The sequence below is a fragment of the Mustela nigripes genome, chromosome 17 (genome assembly GCF_022355385.1).
Source record: "Mustela nigripes isolate SB6536 chromosome 17, MUSNIG.SB6536, whole genome shotgun sequence".
Classification (NCBI taxonomy): domain Eukaryota; kingdom Metazoa; phylum Chordata; class Mammalia; order Carnivora; family Mustelidae; genus Mustela; species Mustela nigripes.
The window spans coordinates 20,834,911-20,852,742 of NC_081573.1; the positions used below are offsets into that span (position 1 = coordinate 20,834,911).

At 53.3% G+C, this 17,832-nt stretch overlaps 1 protein-coding gene across 1 annotated transcript in view; it reads left to right on the top strand.

Annotated features, from left to right (window-relative positions):
- The window catches only part of TSHZ3 (teashirt zinc finger homeobox 3), a 69,501-nt gene extending 54,839 nt beyond the window's left edge, over positions 1-14,662 (top strand). Inside the window, exon 2 of the mRNA XM_059381377.1 lies at positions 10,694-14,662. Coding sequence (XP_059237360.1) covers positions 10,694-13,902 — 3,209 coding nt within the window. The 3' untranslated portion in view covers positions 13,903-14,662. The remainder of the gene's footprint in view (positions 1-10,693) is intronic.
- The last annotated feature ends 3,170 nt before the right edge of the window (positions 14,663-17,832 follow it).

A 17,832-nucleotide genomic window follows, 5' to 3' on the forward strand; every position in this document is an offset into this window, starting at 1 on the left:
TGGATGGATGGATGGGTGTGTGGGAAGGTAGATGAGTGGATGGATGGATGGATGGATGGATGGATGGATGGATGGATGGTTGGATGGGTGTGTGGGTAGGTGGCTGGGTGGATGAATGGATGGTTGGATGGATGGGTGTGTAGGTAAGTAGGTGAGTGGGTGGACGGATGGATGGATGGATGGATGGGTGGGTGGATGGATGGATGGGTGGATGGGTGGGTGGATAGATCAATTACATGAATCAGTTATCTCCTCTTCCATGTAAGTCTTCATTCCTCCTTCATGGAAGCCATTCATTTATCTTCTCCCTGGATAGAGCTCTTTGGGCACCATGAAGAACAGCCAATAAGGCCTAGCAAGAATTTGAGTTGTACATGTATAGCCTACTTGGAAGAGGCCCATCATAAGGACTATTCAGAATTTCCTCAACCTATTGCCCTATTCTCAACTGTGGTTACCCCAGGTTTTGAGATCATTGAATGAGCATATAGGCAAGAATTCTCCTTGGTTTAGTAGCTGCCTCAATGGTAATCACAAGCTCTCCTGTGAGGATCACTCTGTCTGATCTCCAGGAGATCCCATGCTTCAGAGCTAAAGGTGTGTAAGGCAGGATTCTTCTTAGCCATTAGAAAAATTGTCCATTATCCGTGTGTGCCATTTGAGAAGTCTGAGCACATCCCTTGCCCCTAATAATTCACCCAGTCCCTATCTGCTGCTGTCTGAAATTCCACCACAGTTGAGAGGATTTTTCTTGTGTGCTTGAAGCTGGGGACAGAGGGGACTCAGGTCCCCAAACCAAGTGTTTATTTACTTTTTATTGTCTGAGGCAATTGCTTTGAACCTGACTGTGTCTTTGATCCATTTATTTTTTCCTTGAAGCAGGGTGGGTGCCAGCCTGTAGCAGAGCATATCGCCCAGAAGCAATGGGGGGAGCGTGACCTCAGAGCCGAGGGAGCTCGCCTTCTTTGCTGATCTGGGGGAGCCTCCCAACTTCCTGGCCTCCTGTTTATCTGACCCACCACTCTCACAGGGGAAGGTCTCGGGAAGGGGAGGGAGGTTGCTCAGAAGGGCTGCTGAGATGGCTGAATGAGGCTCTCCTTGACGCAAGAATCCACAGAGAGAAGCCTTAGGAGGGCCTTTCTTACCCTGGGGCGCGAGGGCCACGTGTGGCTTCAGGAATCTTCTCTGACATATCTACAGGGATTGACCTCGGTCTGGGTGCTCAGGCTTCAGAAGATGCTGGGGCTTCCAGCAGCTGGGAGGTGTCCCCGGGACCTCACTGTCATTGGCCTTCTAAAGAATCAGCAGCAGCCTCTGATGGCTGAAACAGCTGCTCCTGGCCACTCCAGCTCCGCTGAAGGGTACGTCGCCCGATTCACGCCAACCTTATGCACCAATCAGCTAACGCCATGCTTTTCTTGGCGTGAAAGCATCGCGGCTTTATTAGCACAGTGATACCCAACTGAACAAGCGTTCGTCTTGCACATTACATCAAATTAACTTGTATGAAATTAATATTCCTGACCTTGCTAGTGGGAAGAACAATCAATCTAGGGGAGGTTGTCATCCCAAGGCGGCCAGCCTCCTGGAGGACTCCTGACCACTAGCACTTCTGCTACCATTTCTTTCCCTCAGAGCCTGGCCATGCACTCCTCGTTCCTCTGGCCCAGTGTGGGCCCTTTGGGGGATCATCCTGGTTCCTGGGAAGCCTGGCACCCAGGGGGGATGCCTGGGAGGCCCCTGGTCTCCCCTGGTCTCCCCTGTGCCGTCCTCGAATGCCATGTCTCCTTGTCCCCAGAGCCCATGACCTCCGTCACTGCGGATGGCTTGGGTGATGTCTTGTGACCCTAGACGCCCAGGTGGATGGCTGGAGAAACCTCATGTTGTCTGCTGGATTTGGTGGATTGTGACCTCCTGGGTACCAAGCTGGAATCAATCTTCTCTCTCTGTTGCCTGGTGATACCCTAACAGAGGCCCGCAGATGCATCTGATCACCTTGGTATTACCCAGTGCATTTACCTAAGCTCTCCGCCGACTCCAATCCCTCCCTTCCTCCGGTCATCTCCTTTCTCGGCACAAAAAGCAAGTCCCACGCGCTCTATTCTGAGTTTTCCCTTCTTGGGAGCCCTGAGTCTCAGGGTGCTGGGAGCTGCCTAGAGGGTGACAGTGTTCTGTCGTTGCCAGCCTAGTGCTGGGCACCCTGCCTGTCCCTGCCCTTTGTCCCCCAGGCTCCCAGCAGCCCATTTTATGGGATCTCAGAGCACCTGTGGGTAACTTGGGGCCCCAAAGGCAGTCGCACCAGACCGGGCCGTTGCTGCACACACGGCTGCACCCACAGAGGAGAGATCTGTATAGAAATAACCTGGGGGCACAATGCCCCGGCACTTTGCAGGATTCCTTCGTAGAGCAGAAATTCTTGTCTAAAAATGGGTCAGTCTGTGTGGATTTTCTCCATGTGTTTCGAACAGAGGGAGATTTAGGTGAGGTTTTCTGGGGATGTGGAGCTTTTTCCCCATAAAGAGGAAGGCAGCTCAGGGCAGAACTGATGTGATGTGGACGGAGCCAGGAGAAGGTGGTGGGGACCAGAGGCTGGAGGCTGCCGGGCCACTGTTCGTGCGGGTGCCAAGTGAAGGGCGTCTTGTCTGACCATTGCCCCCACGGGTCTGGGAGCCTGGGAATCTCGAGTCAGGTAGAAGGGGACGGAGCTGTGGGGTGGCCCAGGCTTGGTGCTGCCCCTGCCTCCTGCCTTCCCAGAGGTCCTGAGGATGACCCGGGCCTGGGGACCGTGGGCGTGCTCGGTCAGAGAATTTAGTTTTGGGTGAGCTCCTCTGTTGTCTGTTCCTTCCTCTGCCTCCTTCCCTTGCTCTTTATTTCTCTCCCTGCTTCTTCTCCTTCCTCTCTGGCTTTCTTCCTTCGCCACAGCCCACAGGGTGACCAGAGGGAGAAGGAGCAGAGCCTGTGCCACGTGGGGAGCCCTTACCTAGCAGGGCTCTGTCCTCTCCCATAGCCCCCTTTCCCGAAAGGCTGCCCGCAGATCTGGGGGTCCGGGAGACCATCAGCTGGGAAGCCTGCATTTACAAGAGCAGAGCCAGACCCAAAGCCCATCCCCACCTCCCCGGTGCAGGCCCCTGGGTGATTCCTGAGGATCCCTGGGGCCCTCCTTCTAAAGGCAGAGTCCCTTTAACTTGGAAGCGTCCTGACACCCTCACTCCTTAGGGAGGACCTTGCGTCCTCAAAAACACCTGGGAGGTGGGTGTGGCAGGAGCTGCTCCCCACCTTCTCCCCAACCATCCCCCGGGGAAGAACTTGGAACTCAGGGACCTGAAGCCAGTCTCAGGGTCACAGGACCAGCAGGTGGCAGAGCAGGAGCCAAGGCCCAGGGGGCTCTCTGTGATGTCATTCACCCTAGCAGGAAAACCTGCAATGTAGGGCCGCCAGCAATCAGCGGGTCTTCTCCCAGGTGACCACTGTCCCCGGGACGGGGCTTCCCCGGGGTCCCCTCTCATGACTAGGAGTCTGCTTTGTCTTGGGCCCATGTGTGGGAGGAGGGGGGCTTCAGAGGTGGCCAAGACGACCCCCCAACACCCCCCTGCTGTGGTGACCCTGTGTTTCTGCGTCTAGGCAAATCCTAAAATACGGAGAGGACTCATGGCCTCACCAGAGGGGTTTGGGGGTTCTTGAAACTGAACTTGAATTTGATGTATGGAACAGGGAGATTGGCCTTGGCTGTGAGGGCAGGTGCACAGCAGCCCTGAGAAGGGGTCAGGAGGGCCGGGTTCCAGAGCCCACAGCCTTCTTCACACGCTGCCCAGTGTCCCCTGTCTCCTGGGCTGGTCCAGCGTGTGAGGCCCGGCCTCTGGGGCCGGCTCCTCCCGGGGCTTCCAGGCCAGGCAGGACGCCAGCCCTGGGGCACATCTGCTCTGGGGCAGAAGCAGGCCTTCCAGGTGTTGTTTTCACCAGGCTCAACTGAGCAGTTTTCTTGTTGATCACCTCCTTGGCTGGTTCAATTGTTCTTACAACAACAACAACAACAAACCACCCTTTCTGAAATTTTCTTTTGACAACCTGAGGGCTCCGGGGAGGCTGAGACTGGCCTGAGGCTCCAGGACTTAGCATGGACCCACGGAGGCTCCCTGGGCCCCTGGGCTCCCCAGCCCTGCACCAGGACTCCCAGCTCAAGGCCGTCTCTAAACTCACCATCCTCCATCCTCGCCCCCAGTCCTCTCTTCTGCCTGTCTCCCCTCAGACGTCCATCACTCTGCGGAGGGGAGGGAATATTAGGTCACCCGCACTGGGCAGCGGGGGTGGGGGGGTGTCTAAGGGAGCTTTCGGAAGCAAAACTCCTTCCCTCCTGGGAGTCTCCGGAATTTGAAAACAGAGGGCTCACCTCCAAACCTTCCTTGCAGCCCAGGAAATGTGCAGATCGGCAGGACCGTTTATTGACGTTGCCTCTGGGAGCAGGGGTGCAGCCATGCCTTCTCCCTCTCCACCCTCTGCCTGCTGGTGCCCCCTGCACCCCTGCTGTGCCCACAGCCCCCCCCGTGGCTGGAGAGCACAGACCCACAGGGACACTTCGACTCCTTCCTCACCTCTTTTTGGGAGAGATTCACGAATGTGTGGTGAAGGTCATTCCCATTTGCCCAGAAATGAATTCCGTGATGCCCCAGCTTACTCTTTTATATTTATGACAAATGTATTAATTTCTTCTTACCTAGTGGTTGAGTTTAGTTCGTCACGATAGTAAATACTAATGAGGGAGCTGCTGTCTCCCCACCTGATGACCCGGTGTTCTGGCTTTTCACTCCTTGGACACATCCATTGTCCCCGCAGCCACGTCTCGGGAAGCAGGAGCCCTCGGAACCGTCCTGGAGGGGCAGGCATGGAATCCCTGGTGATGGGAAGCCAGGGAAGGCTGTGACGTGGCGGCCTCCTCCATGTCCCGGGAGCACAGCCCTCGTGCCACACCCTCTGTGTGGCGCCCCCAGGAATGGAGTCAAATGCCCTTGAAACCTGCACTGACTCCCGTGGAGTCTCAGCAGAGGGCTTGCAAGTGTCCCATCTAACTTGTCAGGACTCCAGCTTCCTGAAGTGCAGACGAGGAATCGTTGAGTCCACCTGCTGGGGCCGTGCAAAGGGTCAAATGCGATGAATGGGAAAATGGTTCACAGACATGCGCGTATTAGGCTGGACCATGGGTTTGCATCCTTGATGTTTGGGGGGTCCTGGGCTATGGGAGTTTGCAGGGAGCTCCTATAATCCTGATGGCTTTGGTGTCCCACGAACATGCGTCTCTACCCCAGAGTCCCCTCCGGTTCTGCATGAATGAAGTCCTGCTGTTCATTCCCCTGCCCCCAGATATGCCCTCGGCCTTGAGCTCTGGAGAGACAGATTGCCACGCTGCTGCTTTAAGCATTTGCTTTTCGTTGCGGGGAGAGAGAGGGAGGATGTACACAGGGAATCAGCGGCAGCAGATCTGGAAGGGCTCACCTCTTGGAGACAAAACTTTTTCCATGGAGCCATTTGGGGGGGAAATGAAACACGAAGCCCCCGTCCGGCCCTCGCTCGCTCGTTGGCTTCCACTCCTGCGTGTGTCTTTTGAGTCTTTACAGCTGTTGACTTGGTTTGAATGAGAGGCCCCCAGCCCCACCACCAGAGCTGGCAGGCAGCAGATTTTCAGCTTCATTTGTTCAAGAGCAGAGAGCTGTGAGAACGCCTTCCTGGAGAGCGGACTTTGGGTGTGGGCTGTCCTCCTGTCCCTGCATCCCAGAGGTGCTTCCCCATGAAGTCATCACACGCAGAGGGAGCTGGTCCAGGAAGGACTTTGGACTGGCCCCCAGCACATCTGCTCTGCTCTGGGACTGGCCAGAGTCTGGATCCCCGTAGATATTTGGGCAACGATTAGGAGGCTTGAAGGAGTCGTCTATGGTGTTCATTCGTCCATTCATTCCATGGATGTGTTGAATGGCTACTACATTGATGAACAACAGGATTGCCCCAGATGCTGGGAGCAAGGGGGTGGGTGGGGGGAACCTGGTGACCACATGAAGCTGACAGTCTCTCTGAGAGTCCTGGAATGTTTGGTTGTAAGCAGGTAATTCCAGTGGTGTGCCTTATAACAAGAAGAAGTGTCTAAGCAAACAAAAGTTGGGGTCAGTGAGGTCCCCGGACATTACCCCTCACCTGTGGCCAAGGGAAGGGGGCACTGGCTCGCTTCCTCCCGTGTGCATCTGCCTTGGGGTTTCTAGCAGAGGAGGCCGCTGTGCACAGTGAATGGTGAGAGGCCTCTTGGCACATTCTAGAAGCTGCTGGGCTGGGGAGGAAGCAGGGCCAAGACAGGGAGGACTTCGAGGTTGCTCTAAGGCATTTGAGTTTTCCTCCAAGCCAGATGGGAAGCCACTGAGGCTACTGGTTGCAGCGCTGGTGTGGGGGTTAACACAACGGACCTGCTGAACACGACGGGCCTGGAGCGGGGCGGGGCGGGGGGGCTCCCAGAGGAGAGGGCGGGTGCTGCTGGCTGCCCAGGGCACAGGAGGAGGGGTAGACCCTCTTACAAAGGCTCGTCCAAGCCTCTTGCTGCTGGATATGACCTCCAACTACTCTTTCCAAAGGAGACGGTGAGTACCTGTTGCTCACCTACTGTGTGCAAAGCTGGGACAACATGGACCGGAGCCCTCGCCTTGGACAAATCAGATAAAAACATACAGAGCGTTATGCAGCAGCGAAGAATTCACAGAACGGGTCACAGTGGCCAAGCTCCCTGAGGCTCTGCGTGATTCCCTGTCAGTTCGGGCTAGTGGATGATGTCAGCCACTGGCCCTCAGGGAGGAGAGGCCTTTGCAGGCCGGCGTGGTGGGGACGGAGACCAGCTTCTCACCCAGCCTACCTGCCCCCCAGTTGACGTCCCACTGTCTCCTCTGACTGTCTGGAGACACCCAGCCTCCCCTCCCCCCTTCCCTGACCAGGACATTAACTGTCCCCGAGTTGGAGAGACGTCTAGAGACTTCTAGTCCCGAGAAGAAAGGGCTGAGAAGCGCCTCGGCTGAGTGTTCCCGAAGAGCCTGTGCTTGGAGGGGCGAGCGTGTTTCTACCTCTGCTTACCCCTTTCCCAGGAAAGCCATTAAGTAAGGAAGAGGTCAACGCCATGTCTCACATCGATGGGGAAACTGAGGCCTGGAGAAAGGAGGTACCGTGCCGTGCTCAGCGGGCGCCACCGCTCCGGGTGTGCGTGGGCCCCCCAGTTCGAATTTGTGGAGCGGTTGCCCCTTTCCTTCTCTTAGCCCCGAATGCCCGTGCTCCGTGCTCTTCTCCCCTCCCGCCACGTTCAGTGACAAGAGTGGGCGTGATACTCCTGGAGGACGGCAAGGATTGCGAGACAGAGCAGAACGATTCGTGATGTGGCCTTTAAAGAGGAGGGAAGGACCGATGGGCCGAAGTCTGAGGCTCAGCCTTGGGGCATAATACTCCCCACCAGGTCAGGAAAGGAAGAGACAGTCTGACTAGCTGCCATTGGTCCCTGGTGCGGCTGTGAGCAAGGGTGCTTCACGGGAGCCTCAAAAACTGTGACGAGGCCAGGGGTGGTGCATGGGGTGACACCGGGTCTCCCCAGGACCCAGCCCCTCTCAGCACGGAAGCTTTTTAATTTTCCTCAGTGCAGATTACTTTTCTTTTAATACGGATTTCCTCGGCAGTCATCAGACTGGTGGCATTCTGATCGGGCTGGGTGGTATTGGAGGACACTGGAGGCATTGGGGGCCCTGCGTGGGGCAGGGGCTCTTCAGATCAGTGTGGTGCTGTGGGGGTGCTCCAGATGGTGCTAAGTCCTCCTGGGGGTGGGGGGCGGGGGACGATGCTCCTGGGTGAGAGGTGACTGGACAGAGGCGCGAGATTTTTCTCTCAGCTGGTGGTCTGCATGCCACAGTGGGAGCGTTTGAGTCTGCCATTGGCCCCAGCTTCTTCTGGCTGCCCGGCTTCCTCCCATGGCTGCTTCAGCTGGGCCATTTCTGGATCATTGCTTCTTGCACACTTCATTCTGTGAGAGCCGTAAGGAGAGCAAAGTGCCCCAAGTGTAGGTTCACCTTGCAGGCTGTGGCTTAGAGGACCACTGTCAGGGTAGAAGGGGAACTGGGGTCTATATCTGTTTCCACAGAACCAGGCTTCTTGCATCTCAGCCGGAGGGATGGAGGTCATGTGGTTTCCTCTTCCCTTCCAAGTTCAGAATGGCGGCCCTTGGTTGGAAATGTTACACATCTGGGCCCCTGGGGCGTCTCTGCAGATGGCGGGATGAGTCTGATCACCCTGGTCACCCTGCTCTAGCCCCTCTCCTAGAGGAATACAGACCCTCCCCAGATGCTCTGACCAGCTAACGATGTGTGTCCCAGGCTAGGGCGACCACCTGCCCGATCTGCCAGGGTCTGAGAAGATTCTTGGGATACAAAATTTTCCTGTTAACACTGGGGCACTTGCAGACAAATGGTGACTCTTGGTCCCTTTACTCACTGCTGACTGCCCTCCCCCTAGACCTGCCAGCCCCACTGAAGTTTGAGAGCTACATTCTAGGATGTCCTACAGGCGAAGGAAGGTCCTTGGGAGAGACAGAGATATATTTTTTTTTCTTTTTCTTATCCTATTCCATTCCCCAGCAAAGCATTCACCTTGGCCACCCTGGCCCACAGAGGAGCCTCCCCTGCCCAGCACAGGGTTTTTCCCATTTGTTTTGGCCCCAGCCGGAGAGAAAGCTTGTTTGCCATTTTCATGCATCATCTCTAAGAGCAGGGCCTCAAACTGGAGGCCCACCCTGGCACCTCATACCATAGGCTGACCTGGGCAAGGTCCTCTCAACCCACTTATGAAGGTCATTCCGCGGCTCAATCACCAGCCCCTCGCTTTGGCATTCGCGTATCCCTATGGTGGTGACCCAGATGCCTGTGTGTCCCGGGGACACCGGCTCCACTCACCTCAGTGTTGCGATGTCCCTCTGGCCTCAGGTTAGAATTCTTGGTGCCCAAAAGGAGATTTAGGACTAGGAGAAAATCACACCGGACCAGCATGAAAGAGCAAGGGAGGGGAATTTTATTTGTTTGGGTCACTTCACTGTTTTTTCGTTGTTTTTTGTTTGTTTGTTTGTTGTGGTTGTTGTTTTTCCTGGTGTCAGATTGGTAGGAGGCAAGTCTTTAAAATTCTGGAAACAAATTCCACAAACGAGTCTTCCTTTTCTTTTCCGAGAGTTTGTCTGGGGTTTGGTTCTGTTTGGGTCGGCCGGACCATTCGACCTCCACCATCCTGGCCATCAAAACCCTCGGCCACTGGCTTTCTGACGCAGACATATGGAGAAGCGGATGGGAAGTGGTCCCTTTTCCTGCCTTAAAATTGCTGCTCACCGTGCCTGGTTGTTCACAAAGACCAGTCCAAGTAGGCCAGGTCTGGTAAGAAACAACCTAAGTCACCAGATGCAAGGAAATGGAAAAAAAATAAAATAAAATAAATAAATAAATAAATAAATCAAACCCACCAAAAAAATAATAAATAAATAAAAAAATTAAAAAACCTCACAAAAACTTTATTCCATTAACATGACTGTTCTCTTGGCTTGGCGCCTGTGGATGCAGCCATTCTAGAACCCGGGGCTGCTCAGCCCTGCCCTCCACTTGCCCGGGGAAGTGCACACTGGATTTACATCCCCAGTTACGTTGCTTCCAGAAAGACAAGATCCCTGTTGGATGCCCATGAAGCTTATGCTGAGTAAATATTGACAAAGTAGTCTTAAGAGCAAACACTTTGACATTTGTAAGGTCCACTGGAAGGTCTTGTATATATTTATACAGCAGGAATGAGCACCGCATACCAATTTTGCTGAACTTGTTCTGACATAATTCTGCATGGATAGTGTGTGTGCAGGTGGCTGAGAGCACGGCTGAGTGTACACGCAGAGGACGGGGCCAGGCCTGGGTCGGGGTCTCCTGTCCCATCGGGAACAAACCAGTGCCTCGCCCCTGGTAGCAAAACTTACTGTAAGCTTTTTCAAGAGCTGCGTTTCCAGAAGAAAGAAAGAAAGAAAGAAAGCAAGAAAACAAACCCGCAAAACCTTGTTTTTAATTTATTGCAATTGATGTACTTTCCTTTTACTTCGTAAAAATTTTATTGATGTTTTCGTACTTTATTTATTAAAGATTGAGCCTCAAAAATGTAATGAGTAAAAAATGCTTGCTTAATTTAAATTGTGAATCTGTCTGTTAAGAAATGCATTAGGGGTAGGAGAAGCATAAGACATATTAATTGACAGACAGGAACTGCTGTCTCTGAGGTTGATACAAGTAATTTATTACTTTAGAAATGAATGCCACCTCCAGAATGTGCTTCATTAATTTCAAATTTAGTTTTAATTTCAAGCTGTTGCCCCTTGAGAAGAATAAGGTGGCAAATTATGTTTGAAGAGCAGACTTTTTTTTTTCCTTTGCTCCAAAGAAACACCCCATTTTAACTATTTAATTTTTCCAAATCTATGGGCCCGTCCGCTTTGCTGCGTTTTCCTGAGAGTTGAGAAAATATTCTAGGTAAGCTCAGCCCTCACTAACGCTTTTTTTTTTTTCTTCCTTCCTTCCTTCCTTCCTTTCTTCGTTTCTCTCCCTCCTCATCCCTGTCTGGGACCTGTCCGTCTGTCCTGCCCGCCCCGCCTTCGCACCTGCTATCGCGGCAGCCTATGTTTCCGAGGAGCTAAAGGCCGCCGCCCTAGTGGAAGAGGACCTAGACCCCGAGGAGAGCACGGTCGATGGGGAGCCCTCGGCCAAGTACATGTGCCCCGAGAAGGAGCTCAGCAAGGCCTGCCCCAGTTACCAGAACTCCCCGGCGGCTGAGTTTTCCAGCCACGAGATGGACAGCGAGTCGCACATCAGCGAGACCAGCGACCGCATGGCCGACTTCGAGAGCGGCTCCATCAAGAACGAGGAGGAGACCAAGGAGGCGGCCGTCCCCCTGGAGGACACGACCGTGTCGGACAGCCTGGAGCAGATGAAGGCCGTGTACAATAACTTCCTGTCCAACTCGTACTGGTCCAACCTGCACCTCAACCTGCACCAGCCCTCGTCCGAGAAAAACAACGGCGGCAGCAGCAGCAGCAGCAGCAGTAGCAGCAGCAGCTGCGGCAGCGGGAGCTTCGACTGGCACCAGAGTGCCATGGCCAAGACGCTGCAGCAGGTGTCCCAGAGCCGCGTGCTGCCCGAGCCCAGCCTCTTCAGCACCGTGCAGCTCTACCGGCAGAGCAGCAAGCTCTACGGCTCCATCTTCACGGGCGCCAGCAAGTTCCGCTGCAAAGACTGCAGCGCCGCCTACGACACGCTGGTGGAGCTCACGGTGCACATGAACGAGACCGGGCACTACCGCGATGACAACCACGAGACGGACAACAACAACCCCAAGCGCTGGTCCAAGCCCCGCAAGCGCTCGCTGCTGGAGATGGAGGGCAAGGAGGACGCCCAGAAGGTGCTGAAGTGCATGTACTGCGGCCACTCGTTCGAGTCCCTGCAGGACCTGAGTGTCCACATGATCAAAACAAAACACTACCAAAAAGTGCCTCTGAAGGAACCCGTCACGCCCGTCGCAGCCAAAATCATCCCCGCCGCGCGGAAGAAAGCTTCGCTGGAGCTGGAGCTGCCCAGCTCCCCGGACTCCACGGGCGGGACCCCCAAGGCGGCGATGGCGGATACCAACGACGTGCTTCAGAAGAACTCCAACCCCTACATCACGCCAAATAACCGGTACGGCCACCAGAACGGGGCCAGCTACGCCTGGCACTTTGAAGCCCGCAAGTCCCAGATCCTGAAGTGCATGGAGTGCGGCAGCTCCCACGACACGCTGCAGGAGCTCACCGCCCACATGATGGTCACCGGCCACTTCATCAAGGTCACGAACTCGGCCATGAAGAAAGGCAAGCCCATCATGGAGACGCCCGTCACGCCCACCATCACCACCCTGCTGGACGAGAAGGTGCAATCCGTGCCCCTGGCCGCCACCACCTTCACGTCCCCCACCAACACCCCCACGAGCGTCTCCCCGAAGCTGAGCGCGGAGGTCAAGAAGGAGGTCGACAAGGAGAAGACGGCCGCCGACGAGAAGCCCAAGGAGAAGGAGAAGCCCTGCGAGGAAGAGGAGAAGTACGACATCTCCTCCAAGTACCACTACTTGACGGAGAACGACCTCGAGGAGAGCCCCAAGGGGGGACTGGATATCCTCAAGTCCCTGGAAAACACCGTGACGTCCGCCATCAACAAAGCCCAGAACGGCACCCCCAGCTGGGGGGGCTACCCCAGCATCCACGCCGCCTACCAGCTCCCCAACATGATGAAGCTGTCCCTGGGCTCCTCGGGGAAGAGCGCGCCCCTGAAACCCATGTTTGGCAACAGCGAGATCGTGTCTCCTACGAAAAACCAGACCCTGGTCTCCCCGCCCAGCAGCCAGACCTCACCCATGCCCAAGACCAACTTTCACGCCATGGAGGAGCTGGTAAAGAAAGTCACGGAGAAAGTTGCCAAAGTGGAGGAGAAGCTGAAGGAGCCGGAGGGTAAGCTGTCTCCGCCGAAGCGGGCCACCCCGTCCCCGTGCAGCAGCGACGTCAGTGAGCCTATCAAGATGGAGGCATCCAGCGACGGGGGCTTTAAGAGCCAGGAGGGCAGCCCCAGCCCTCAGCGGGACGGGTGCAAGGAGGGAAGCCCCCCGGCCGAGCCGGTGGAGAATGGCAAGGAGCTGGTGAAGGCCATGAGTAGCGGCCTGAGCAGCAGCACGGCCATCATCACCGACCACCCGCCCGAGCAGCCTTTCGTGAACCCCCTGAGTGCCCTCCAGTCGGTCATGAACATCCACCTGGGCAAGGCCGCCAAGCCCTCCCTGCCCGCCCTCGACCCCATGAGCATGCTTTTCAAGATGAGCAATAGCCTGGCCGAGAAGGCGGCCGTGGCCACCCCGCCGCCCCTCCAGTCCAAGAAGGCGGACCACCTCGACCGCTATTTCTACCACGTCAACAACGACCAGCCCATAGACTTGACGAAAGGGAAGAGTGACAAGGGCTGCTCTTTGGGTTCAGTGCTTTTGTCACCCACGTCCACGTCCCCGGCAACCTCCTCATCCACGGTGACAACGGCAAAGACATCTGCCGTCGTATCATTCATGTCAAACTCGCCGCTACGCGAGAATGCCTTGTCAGATATATCCGATATGCTGAAGAACTTGACAGAGAGCCACACGTCAAAGTCCTCCACTCCTTCCAGCATCTCTGAGAAGTCTGACATTGACGGGGCCACGCTGGAGGAGGCCGAGGAGGCGACGCCCGCCCAGAAGAGGAAGGGCCGCCAGTCAAACTGGAACCCGCAGCACCTGCTGATCCTCCAGGCCCAGTTCGCAGCCAGCCTCCGGCAGACGTCCGAGGGCAAGTACATCATGTCAGACCTGAGCCCGCAGGAGCGAATGCACATCTCGAGGTTCACCGGGCTGTCCATGACCACCATCAGCCACTGGCTGGCCAACGTGAAATACCAGCTGCGAAGGACAGGTGGGACAAAGTTCCTCAAAAACTTGGACACCGGCCACCCCGTGTTCTTCTGTAACGACTGTGCGTCGCAGATCAGGACTCCTTCCACGTACATCAGTCACCTCGAGTCACACCTGGGCTTCCGGCTCCGGGACTTGTCTAAACTGTCCACCGAACAGATTAATAATCAGATAGCACAGACCAAGTCGCCCTCGGAAAAGTTGGTGACGTCCTCCCCCGAGGAGGACCTAGGGACCTCCTACCAGTGCAAACTTTGCAATCGGACCTTTGCGAGCAAGCACGCGGTTAAACTTCACCTTAGCAAAACGCACGGGAAGTCCCCAGAAGACCACCTTCTGTACGTTTCCGAGCTAGAGAAGCAGTAGCGTTTGCTTTCGAGGAGGATGACTGTAATTTGCTTTGAGGGAGAACGGTTGCAGGCACCTTAAGGCCCCTCTGTCTTGTTCTTGGCACATGTTCTTATTTTAACTGCGGAGAATCACTCTGGGCTGGACTGTTTTGTATAACTGTACAGTGTTTAATAGAGGTGCATAATCAGCTGTTGTTACTGGTAAAATATGAAGGTTAAAACGCAGTGGTAAGTGTTTGGAACTTTGTGTAAATGGGATTGAGTTGTGAGCATCCTCTGATGCTTCAAGCTGCATGCATTAACAGACAGTTTAAGCATTTATAACGAAATCGGGCACACTTCTTCCACGCGGCGCGAGTGTGCCAGCGTTTCTCACCCTTTCATCTTTAGCCCTCTGAGTACTTTGAAGCACTTTTGCATTAATTTGGTTAAAAAATAAAATGAAATAATAATAATGTATGAAGCTCTGTTTTTTAAACTCCTTACCAGCTTAGTTAAAATTAATAATATGAACCTCCCTTTATGCAGGTCTGCAGGGGTATAACACGCCTTGAAATTTAAAAGAATATTATTTTCACATTGAAACATAGATGTATATATTGTATAGATTTCAGACTCTCTTATGGAAAATGTGATTGTGGTTTAAATGACCTTTTTTTCCTGCATTTATAGCAACAGTGTTTTATGTACCTGCTATGCTCCGGGCATAAGCCGTGCCTATGTATAGTGTATATTTCTTTTTTCTCTTTTCTTTCTTTCTTTCTTTTATTTTTTTTTTTTAGGGTTTTTTTTTTTTTTTTTTTTTTTTAGTTTTTTAAAGGTCTATGGGGTTTTTTTTTGTTTGTTTGTTTGTTTTTACATGCAAACATTGTAAATTATACAGAAGATACCACAGATAGCATTTATAAAGTATACAGAAACATTATCTGAAAGCAAAGTATGATTGTTTGTTTTGCTATACAGTACATCTATATTGATAGGTTCATGTTTAAATTATACATATTTATTAGCATCATATTATCATTTGTTTTGAGCAGTCTGAATACACGAGGCAGGAAACGACATCCGTGGCGGGCATAATAACTATTTTGCACATGATTTTTAAAGGTATTTATTAGAAGTCAAAGAATGCGCAAAATAAACTCAGTGCTCAAAGGGTTAAGTCTATCTGAAAAGAGAAAAGAAAAAAAAAGAGGAACAGCAACAAAAAGAAGTTGTACTGTATCTCCGAAGCATTGATAAAGCCTTTAAAATGTTTGTACTGTAATACTTTGCTTAAAAAGTCACGAGGCATTCTGTGACACAACCTCTTCCACTAATTTATAAGCCCTCTCGGTGGCTCTCCCATATTGTAGGATGCCTTTTCCTTCCGATTGGTAACTTTCTGTTTTGTTCTTCCTAATTATTCTCCCAAGATCCCACACTGCAGTTTTATCTTTAGGCTTATGAAAGGTAACCCGTGGTTACCGGCTCTCCAAGTGATTCTGTTCTTCTCCATTTTTGGCAGTTAATTTGCAGAAGTAACTGACAGCTGACACCATACGAGAACCTATGTATAAAATATTGGCATGTAAGCAGCACAGACACTGTAACACACTCTGTGCCCTGTTTTGTTGTTGACAATGAACCACCATTATGTGACTCTTCATATAACCCTTTTTTCTACGGCAGCATTAAAATTGTCTTTTTGCTATAATTTTGTGTTGCGTTCACAATTCTGTCTGAAATGTGCTACGGCTAACGAGCACATTAAAATTAAATTGTATGCGATCTGTTTATGACTGAGTCGGTTGCTGTGTCTGCCAGGTGCTGGCAGTCGGAAGCTGCCCGTAAATCAGGGGAGTTTTAGTGAACTTTGGCGTTTGGATAGCAGGGAGCCCTCTTTCTCAGAGGCTGCGTGGACAGAATTTTCCCTGAGAAAAGAACGCTAAAGAGAGGAAGACATTCGCGTGAGGTTAGCTTCTCTCCTCGAAGGAACGATTAGGGAGCAGAGCTTTGAGGGTTGCCCCTGGTGACCCTCGTGGGGGTCTGGGGGTTCGGTCTCCCTTCTGCAAGTGCGTGGGAGGCGTCAGGGCCCCGAGCCCTGTAGGAGGCAGGTGTGGGGAAGATTCAGACTCAGGGCAGGGTGGTTCCTTCCTGTGGACTTGGGCTTTTCATGTTGCAGGAAACAGAGCCACGCTGGGAAGGTGGGCTCTGGGACCAGAGCCCTCTCTCTGCTGTGCCCAGATAGCAAAGTGCAGGGTGGTGGTGTGGAGGGGAGGGGACTGAACCCACACACGGGAGGAGTGGGGAGAGCATTTATATGATAATCACAAGCTTTTATTAGCCTCGGCAAATCATGCCAACAAAACGCTGGGAACATCATGTAAAATTGTAAAATACCTTTATTACTCCATTCAAACTACTCCTGCAGTTATATGAAATCGGAGCTCCTAACCTAGAATTATACAAATGAGAGATGTATTACATCCATGTAATACATAAAACACCTCAACTTAAAAAAAAAAAAAATACTCTTTTATTAAAAATTCAAATTAAACCCTTTCAGAGATGTTCGGCAACACGCCTACGTTTCTTCCCGTTCATCCCCACCCCTTTTGTCAAGATGAGTCCAAAATTTCTGTCTGCTCTACTTTCTCTCGGCAATCCGTGTCTCTGCGGGTTTTTAGAGAGAACCTCACTAGAGTTTCAGACGGGTTTTTGGCAAATCGGGAGCACCGGGCTGGCTCTTCTCTCGTTGGTGATGGAGCCTTACGATTGGGCTGCGCCTGTGGGTGGGGCGCCGCGGGCTTTCCCTTTTGGGCAGCGGGCCTGGCTCCTTCCCATCTCCTTCTCCGCCCTGGTCCCGGTCTGAGTAGCGGTGTGCCCCCCGTGGGCCTCTACCTGGAAGGTCTATGGCACGCAGTGTATTCCTCCAGGGGGCGCCGGTCCCCTGGAACCGGGCTCAGGGGACAGCACCCTCCCTCCCGTGCCTCCCGCGTCTTCACATCCTGGAGCCCAGATTTCCACTCTTGAATTTTTCACAGGTTAAATATAGCATCGGTTTATTAGAATCCAAAGTCCTGCGTCTAACAGATTAAACTGACAACACTTCCATCACCACCAGGCCCATGTGGCTTGAAGGGAGATAGGATTTGTGCAAGTGAGCGTGCCTGCCCCTCCCCCCACTTTAGAGTTTGGGAGAAGAACCCTCCACTCTGCCCATCTCGGCCTCACCCCACCCCAGGATTATCTTCAGGACTTTTCACTTTGAGTGTGGAAGTGAGGGTTTAGAGCCAAGGTGGGCACCGGGTGATCTCGCCCATTTGGCACTTGGAGCCCGGCACCGGGAAAGGATGCTCGCAAGAACAGCGCTCAGAAGTCAGTGTTGCCTCGGGAGGAAGCACGGTCAGTCAGGGAGCTGAGGGCCCTAGTTGTGAGCACCAACATAATTTGGCCTCATGACAGTCACCCAGACCGTGCATCCTGGGAGGAGGTGGGCAAGGACTGGCTAGGGCCTCACCCCATTTGGAACTGTAGGGCCATTTACTCCGGAGACCACCCACCGCACCCTCTCCTGGCCGGAGAGAGGGCCACTGCCGGGAGAGCCTTCCATTCCCAGCCCAGAATGACCCCGATTGCTTGGAGAGAAAACGGGCAGAACTAAAGGGGGATGCGGAATCTCCCATAGTTGTGCGCTGATTCTCCTGCGTTTGGGGCAGGTGGAGAATGTGAGTAGGAAAGGGATGGGGCCTCCCAGTCAGGTCTTTAGACAGGCCCTGGGAGGAGGAGGGACGGTGCCAAGTGAGGGAGGTTTTAATCACAGGTGTGTTGGTGACCCCGACCTCACCCCGCCCAAGCCCAGGCTTGTTGCGGTCCTACTGTATATCTTCCAGCCATCACATTTACACAGTATCTTAAAATAACATTTGTGATAAATGTGCAATTTAACTAATTTATGGTGCTA